Here is an 8,750-nt window from a genome sequence, read left to right as displayed (position 1 = left end):
CATTTAGGTGTCTGGCACGGCAAGGTAGAGAAAGTAGACATCCTCCTTCTAAGCATCATGGCCTCGTCCTTTTGAGGTGGTGTCTTTTAAATAGGCTTCCTGGCCTTGAGACTCTTCTGAGTGATACTGAAAAAGCCGGTCAAAGAAACTCTCTCAGACTTGATCTGGAGTTTCAGAAAGCAGCATTCATTATTACAGCGCCGGATGCACAGGGGATCATTACACCTATCACCCATCCTAACTTGTCCCTCTACAAAAGCTTCCTACTATCAAAACATGCATATTCATTTCTTTTCCAAGAAATTATTAACATAGTCATTACATTTCCAAGAACTCATTAATGTATTTAAATATCCTTTTTGTGTGCATACTGGTCATCTTCAGGGGTCATCTGATGATCACAGAAACTTTTGTCACTGTGCTCTGTAGTTGAATTTTTCTTCTGCGTGTGCTTAGTCCATCTCTTGGCCTGTTCACAACACTGCTGTCTCCACAGAAATGGTTTATTCCAGCATCACTGCTTTATCAAAGATTCGACCCCTCAAGTCTCCTGTTAACTATTTTAGACTATAAACTTGACCAGGCCTAGCTGGTATGGAACTGACTTTCAATGTCACATTGCTGAAGCAGGAGGGGATGTTCTTTCGGTATCATGAGGGTTGATGACAAGATTAGCTCTAACCCAGGGACTGAGTCCTTGCCCCTTGTGTCCTGGTTATCAGTGAGGCACTGACCCCTCATTCCTGACCTGTGCTGAATCCTGTGGAGCTGTATGAAATTTCACTTTGAAGTGATGTTAATCTGGCTGTTTAATGTCCTCTTCTGCCATGCCTTTCTCCTCAAGCAGTCCAGTGTGTGCCGTGACTTGTCTTCCTAAAGGTGGTTGGCACGAATCCCTGCAAAGCAGGGCAACCTCATGTCATTGCAGGCCTCAGCATCGTTTGTATTGATCTGTGGATATCCATCTTGGATCTCTAATGGGCGTCAAGTGGAGAAGGTAATACATTTCTATTGCACTTGAATTCATCTCTCATTTGGTTCCTTTGGACCAGCTCCAGGATCTTGTTAAGAACAGAAGACAGTGATCATCTTAAAGGATGGGAGGGGAATCCGACCATTCAGGCACAACGACATGACTTGAGCAGTAAAGCCCACAGAGGAGGGTGAGACTTGGGAGAGTTGCTCGATGGATTTAGTTGTTTAAGATGCCTTGAACACTGGAGAGTAACTGCAGAAAATGGAGTGTGACATCCAGAATTCCTTCTGCTTTGCTAGTATTTGTCAGGGAGCACATAGGAGACCCAGTTTTTTCCAGCACCTAGTGATGCTTTTGATACTTTCCAGCAATTGAGCCCCAAATCCACCTTAACGCAGCTCTTTCCTCAGTGCTCAAGGCAAATCTAGATTTTGGACACAGCTGCTTTGGTGCTCAGCAATCTTGTGTCAATCCTTGCCATGGTTTGAGGTGCTGTTTTACCAATTGGTTCTGGTGCATTCTAATTTGCAGAAGACACCTGTTCCTTAATTATCGCCATCCTTCATCGGTCTCTCTTTGTTTCAGCTCTTTCTGACGCAGGAGCTATTAACATGATTTGAAGGGAGGCTGTGTTGAGCAGTGTGTGTGTGTGTGTGTATTGGGAGGGGAGGCTGAAAGATATTAGTCACAAACTTTGAGAATAATTTCCAGTAAGACACTTGGTGTCTACTTGTTTCACTCTGGGTCCTTGACCTACATCTCTCTTTAGTCTAAAGTTTATTTTGCCCTTTGGGATTTGTGCACTATCCTAGGATGCAGGGGCAGTCTGTAGAGGGCAGGAGAGGGTGGACGAGAGTGTGGAAGGAGAGTGGAGTTAAACTTAAAAAGGAACAAGAGAGGAACAAGAAGGAGAAGATTAAAAAAGACTCGTCACTGGCTTTTTTGCTTCTGTGTTAAAACTAGAAGTGTCTTAACTATTAAGACTGCTTCAGCCCTTTGTCTTGCTAGTTATGCCTGTGGGGTTGTATTCTGTGTGATTTCAGTGTTTCCTCCAAAGATCCTCAATTGCTTCACAAATCTGAATTCTGTGCATACTTTGTCTCTCTCTTTCTTTTTCTTTTTCTTTTTTTTTTTCCCCAAGCAGAAAAAAAACAGACTTGGTGTAAATGATGGCCTTGGGTCAGAATACATCTTGACCAAGCAACGTGTGAAAACCAAGGGTTCTCTCTTCTGCTCCCCTTCTGGGTTTACTTTAGTTGTCTAAGAATACTTGGGATGCAAGATGTTTCCAATTTGCCTTGCAGATATCCTGAAACTGTCTCAAAAAAAGGTTTCTTGGGGTTGTACTAGTCTTAAAATAGCTTGGATTCTGTTCTGCCACCGTCTCTATCGGGGTCGACAGAGACCTTGAGGCTCCACAGCCTGCCCTTTTCAGTCTCAGTTCTTCTCTTCTGGTGACACCTTTTTTCAGAACTGCTTTAAGAAGTCATGGAAAAGAGCAACGTGTAAATATTAATGTTGAGTATTTGTCTTTAAAAATCTCTTTGGGATGCTCAACAAATCTGTACTGTGTGTACTGTGGCTTTCTAGATAGTTTGCTGACAGCTTTTGGACCTGTTACTATATCACTAGCCTGTGCCATCCCATGGATCACGGGCAGGGCTCTTCTGTAACGCCCATTTTGTCTTCCTGTCACAAGTAGCTTCTCTCAATTCACGTTCAGACCTCAGTCAAGATCAATAAAGTGTTTTCTCTTCTGTCTGGAGTAAGTAGGGCTCGAGTGCCACTCAGTGCCTGGGCAGAGGTGATGGTGCTGCACAGGACATGCTCCTCTGGGCATGGCTGACAGCATGGTTGCCTTGTGTGCTGTAGAAGAGTGCTAGAGGAAGCTCACACAGGAACCTGCATAGTCCTAATTTCCAGTTTTGTTAGACAGATTTTTCAACCCAGCTGAAAGAAATGCAACAGACTGGTATTGCTGCATACCACAGTTTAGTGTGCTCAGAAACACTAGTATCTTAATACACATCTAAGAGGGCAGTGAAGAAAGATCTCTCCTCACTGATAATGTCTTTAACTTCCACGCTGAATGAAGTTCACTCTTACGAGTCTCTTGGGGTTTTTTTATTATTTTTTCCCCCTCTCTCACTTTTCAACTTCCAAGTCGACAGTTTAACTGTTGCACTAGAAGCTTCCTGCTGTAAAACAAGCAACTTAAAACATGGAAAAAATGTTCCGGGCAGACCTGGCTCCATTACTGTTCAGGCTGGGACACCCCGAAGCCACTCCATCAATGTTAATGCGAGCAGACTGGTCACAGCTATTGCTATCCAGACGTAAACTGAGCATGTACCCGGACAAAGAGGCCACAGTTTAATATTTAATGTTCCATAAGGCTGCACTGAGAGCTTTTACTGAAATATGTCAGTTAAGGCGTGCTGTAGCAGTGATAGCAAGAGGCTGAGAGCCAAGAGGATCCTGTGCTCTACTCATGCCCGAGGCATGTTCTCTGATACCCAGCAGCTTGCTTGACCCCCTGTGTCTCAACCAAGTTGTCTATAAATTAAGCAACAAGGCAAGCTCCATGACAGACAGTTGTATCTGGAGGTGAACTTTGGAGACAAGCTTTGCTTTACTGATAAATTTGGCTTCCTACCAGAATTTCTGGTTTTTAACCTAATGTGTGTTTTTGTTGTCCTTCCAGGCAGCATTCACTCTCCTCCTGGGTCCTTTCACCTTCTTCAACGTGCAGAAGACCAAGTATCTTCAAATCATGACATCCCTCATGAGATGGATAGGTGAGTTTTGGCAGAGTCTTGGCCACCCCTTTACCGTAGCTGGAATCTGAGTCACACTACTGATGTGTCTTTTTGGCAAGATAATTCTTCACAGAATCACAGGGGTTGGAAGGGACCTCAGGAGATCATCCAGTCCAACCCCCCTGCCAGAGCAGTTTTTTACCCCAGGTTGCACAGGAAAGTGGCCATGTGGGTTTTGAACATCTCCAGAGATGGAGACTCCACACCCTCTCTGGGCAGCCTGTCCCAGGGCTCTGCACCCTCACAGGAAATAAGTTTTTCCTTAGGTTTGTCTGGAACTTCTGCTGTTCCAGTTTGTGCCCATTGCCCCTTGTCCTGTCACTGGGCACCACTGAAAAGAGCCCGACCCCATCCATTTGGCCCCACACTTCAGATATTTACAGACATTGAAAAGATATTCTTATTTGGAAGCAAATGCTTCTCAAAACAACATCTTTGATGAGAAATGTCCAGGCCTGATAAATCTTCCCCCACACTTCAGATATTTATAGACATTGAAAAGCTATTCTTATTCAGAAGCAAGTGCTTCTCAAAACAACATCTTTGATGAGAATTGTCCAGGCCTGATAAATCTGTGGGGAAAAGGATTTTTGCTTTAGGATGAAATTTCTGATTAAACCAAAGCAAATTATTTTCCATCAGCCATGAGCTGGTAGATGAAGTTTTAATCTGGTTTGTGTGAGAGGCAGAAGGGATTTGGAAGTGTCTCCTGTGTGGAGGCTAACCCTGGTAGCTACCAGTTGCTGTTCAACAGTAAGTTTTTTATTCTCTCAGCATGTGTTCAACAGACTTTGAACAATCTTTGTTTTGATCTGAGAACAAAAGGCACTTCTGTCAGACTTTCTGCCCTTAGTTTTATCATCTGTTTGCATATTTTTTCCTGGACCTTGCTTTAGCAGAGGATGTGGAAACCCTCGGTGTGTGTTGTCCTTGGGACGCCCCGTTCTTGTGAGTTGTCTGCAAAATCTTAACGGCCAAGCACTTCTGGAAAGGCAGATAATTCCCTTAAGGGAAATAAGACATCGCTGCTTGGTTTTTTTTTGCAGTGCTTTTGTCATCCAAAGATGCAGCTACCTCACATCTGGCTTGTATATGTACATGCCCTTAAAGGCTGAGAGGGGTGTATGTGTTATAGAGACTTATTTTGAGGTTTGTCTGGTTTTGCGTATCCTAGACAGAGTAACTGATATTCAGGGCTAACAGAGCGCGTGTTACAGCACCAGCAGCACTTCTGCAGGTTAACAGCCTCCTGGTTCATAGGTCCAGACCATTCAAGCACAGAATTAGCTCTGTTTATACCAATCTCTGACCTAGAACAGGCAGAAAAGCTGAAAGAAACGCTGATATCAGGCTATTTCCCACCTCACACACACACTTGACCTGACTTCAGCTGGGTATTGTCCCTTTTCTGTGAGTTCAAAGTTCTGTGATCCTGTTTGGAAGTGGCTGGCAGTCAGTACAGAGGAATAGAGATCCTGTGTTCTAGAGAACATCTGATATGGGGTTAAGCAGTTGTCACCCAGGAAAATGAGGTTGGATTTTAAGCCCTCAAGTCTCAGATGCTGAACAGCTGGAGTTAATGAATCCTGACCTTGGATGGTGTGGAAATCCTGAATGTCTGTTTTTCCCTTTTGTTGTCTGAGCACATAAAAGGTTTGAAAGCCCCATGTTCTTCAGAGAAAGAGGTTATCTCATTAAGGGGTATTAAAGGAAGTTTTGTTTTGTTTTTGTTGTCATCGTTGTTGTTGTTTTTTAGAGTAATCTCTGCTCAGCTCGCTGGCCTATTTCCAATCACCCTGCCTCCTCTTTCCTGGTAAAGACATCAGTCAGACCTCATCCTGTCTCTGTGACAATCTGACGCCTGCCTGATCTGCCATTGGTTTCCCTTTAGCTGGCTCCTTCCAGTATAAGGATTGCTAAACTTTGGCATAAAGGCAGAACTGCTTCAGTTTTTCATCGCTTGATGGAGAGGAACAAAGGCAATGTTTAGAGAAGTGCAGGGGAAATTCATGCTTTAGCCTGATTGATTCCTGCGTCAGCTCGCTGGGGAACAGCTGCCCCAGATAATGATATTTAATGACCCTGACAGCACCTCAGTGGCTACTTAGAGCAACGGATTCCGTATGTGTACAATGAGGGATAGATTTATTAGGAAAAACGATTTATCAAACAGCCATGTGATGCAGGGAACAGGGAAAAGGTCTTGCTGCAGATTCCAGGATAAGGATGGATCCCATACTGCTGAGATTTATCAAGCTGGCATCTCCCATGTCCTCACATCACTGCTGTCCCCTCTTCCAAAAATAGGGCTGAGTGTTAAACATGGTTTGGTCTTTTAATGGTGCTTAGATCCTAAATAGTGGTCTAGGTTGTTAATTTGTGGTCTCTTGAACTTTCCTTGCCTGAATGCCAATGACCAGATGTGGACTTTCTGTCCTGCTGTAATCTGTGCCTCTTCTCCATCATCCTTTAGTTGGTTTTAGCCATGTGGTGCTGAAAGTGGTTCCCCTTCGGCAAAACACTCTGAGCAGCAGAGCTGAACACTGGAGCTGCCAGCCTGCCTGTTTGTTGTGCTGGGTAAAAAACTTCCCATGCAGACAGTGGCTTATTCAGCTTATCCGTGTCTGCTGGCCCAGTGTGGACAGGAAAGCTGACCCATGCTTTGCATTGTGGTTTGAAAAAGTCAGTCCTATTTGAGCTGGGAGGGCCAGGACAGGCTTTGCAGCATGCCTACTGCAGGATCCACCGTACACCCTTTTCCCCAGCCTGATGAAAAGTCCCTGGATTTTGGAGCAGCAGTGGCTGATGTAAAGCTGCACCGCCCCAGGTGTACTGGCGATTCAGATGACAGTGGCTGAGAGGATGGTTCTTGGCAGCAGGGCGAGCTAGCTGTGTGTGAAGGTCATTTCTGCTGGTGTTTCTAACAGTGTCAGCCTTGCCTCTGAAAGTTGCTTTCCCCCTTTCTCCTGATCTAAGTGATAATCAAACGTCACTAGTCTCTTTCCAGAGCCTCGTGCTCATCGCAAGCAGCACGTCAGCTAACAAAGCCTACAGCAGTCTCTTTCTACACCTCATGGAGAAGAAAAATTTCATTCCATCACTGAAAAATGCAGTCTTAAACACTGGGATCTGAACTGGAAATTAAAAATGAGACAGTTCAAAGAACATGGAGATGCAGCAGGGATCAGCCCTTCATCTGGCTGTGTTTTTCCTCCCAGGGTAAGGGACTAGCCAGGACAGACACCTCTGAAGTCTCTAAAAGGAGAAAGTTGAAGGAGGAGCTTGCAAACCCAAGCACCATGCTGCTAGAGAACCCAGACAGATGGGCTCTCATTGTCTTGGCCTTCTGGGGAGCTCATCTGGAAACAAGGCTGGCATGGCAAGGCGTTTCCCTGTCAGGACTGATAGGAGCACAGAGGGTGGATCTGCATCTCCAGGTGGAGTGGGGCTGATGGTAGGGAGAGGGCTTCCAGAGCCATCGAGCTGTTGGCAGTCTTCTGAAGAATAACAGCTTAAATATTTGGCCACAAAACTGATTGCCACCTCGTGTGGGTGAGTGCCAATGGTTAAATGCAGAGCAGCAGTCGGTCCTGGAACTGCTGGCTTATCTGTGCTTGGAGATCTCTGTCCTCTTAGAGCTGGTGGGTGTGTAAGAGTTTGCCTACACAAGTTCTCTTCCCTTTCCCAACTGTAAAAGCTCCTCAACTTGCTTTGTCAGCCATCTCCTGTGTGTGCCCAAACTGCCTTGGGAGGCTGAGCACCTAATGGGTGCTACAGTGACCTTGTCATCTGTACTTCCCTGGAGAAAGGGCTGGTTGGGAAAAATCACTTGTTTTTAAACCCTGGTGATGGTGCTTAAGGTAAAGCCTTGAGTTAGGGCTAAAACCTACTTGGCTCACCCAGCTCTTGAGCAGTGCTACTAGGAGCCCAGACTGGGTGACCAGGTAAGTACATGAGCAGGGTGAATCGTGCCCTTGGGATGGGAAGGGTTCCATCCCCAAACTAACTCCTTCCTTCCTTTCAGCTCCCTTCCACCTCAGCCTTGCAAGTGTGGAGCTGTTATTAGCCCAAGTCCTTTACCAGTTTAGCAGCCTTTCCTGGTCTCTTGCAAGGTTCTTGGAACAGGGTGTCTCCTGCAGAAGACTAAACCACCTAAGCCATCAATAAAGTAGAGCTGTTGGTATTTTCAGTTCTGCTGTTTGAACTTCAGACTCATTTTTTCCTGGAGGGTTTATATCTGTGGTGGTGATGAATTGCTCCCTAAAGAGATTTGAATATCTAGCTGTTGTGGGTTTTTTTTCCTACTCCTTTCTCCAGTCCTGATCAAGTGGGTGGTGGTCGGGTGAGTTGCTGGAGGGCACTGCACAGCAAAAGGGACTGAGCCTGGCAAGTCTGATGCACTTCTCAAAGCAGAGGGGACACAGCTCACTGGGGCACAGCCCTCCCTCTTTATCATTAGATAATATTGGATAATAACTGTCTAGCAGCGTCATGGGAAAGGATATGGATTAGGAAAGATAACAAAAGGACAGGGCTTGGTGGAGCTCAGCAGCAAACACTGGACTATTGTGTATTAAGCAGCTAACCCGATTAATTGCAGCCTGTTACAGCCTGAGATGCCCAGCTCTATCGGTGAGGACCGTTGGCTTTCAAGACATTGGTAGCATGATTATCACTGCTGTTATTGAATAGTCTCTGTCAAATGTTCCCAGACAGTTCCCATGTGAGACATTTGCTCTATGTGCTGCTCTTGATGGTATATTGTAGTTATTAGAAAGTATTGTATTTTAATAAAGAGACATTTTATAGAGGAATAAACTTCTGGGCTTGGTTGCTGCAGGCTCAGTTGTCTCTCCCTGTAGCACAGTCAGATCATACCACATCTATTCAAGTAACAGCAGCCCTTGAGACAGAGCATTCCCAACCCTGACCAAACTATCATCTCACAATTATAT

General features: G+C 45.2%; 1 protein-coding gene across 1 annotated transcript in view; it reads left to right on the top strand.

Moving 5' to 3' along the window:
* The window catches only part of SLC38A12 (solute carrier family 38 member 12), a gene marked incomplete at its 5' end in the record, with an annotated part of 39,711 nt that overhangs the window by 22,598 nt on the left and 8,363 nt on the right, over positions 1-8,750 (top strand). The window contains one exon of the mRNA XM_010164622.1: positions 3,681-3,774. Coding sequence (XP_010162924.1) covers positions 3,681-3,774 — 94 coding nt within the window. The remainder of the gene's footprint in view (positions 1-3,680; positions 3,775-8,750) is intronic.

The sequence above is a fragment of the Antrostomus carolinensis genome, unplaced genomic scaffold (assembly GCF_000700745.2).
Source record: "Antrostomus carolinensis isolate BGI_N321 unplaced genomic scaffold, ASM70074v2 scaffold16200, whole genome shotgun sequence".
NCBI classification, from domain to species: domain Eukaryota; kingdom Metazoa; phylum Chordata; class Aves; order Caprimulgiformes; family Caprimulgidae; genus Antrostomus; species Antrostomus carolinensis.
Note: the sequence above shows the minus strand (reverse complement) of the source record. Positions and strands in the feature narration are given on the sequence as shown.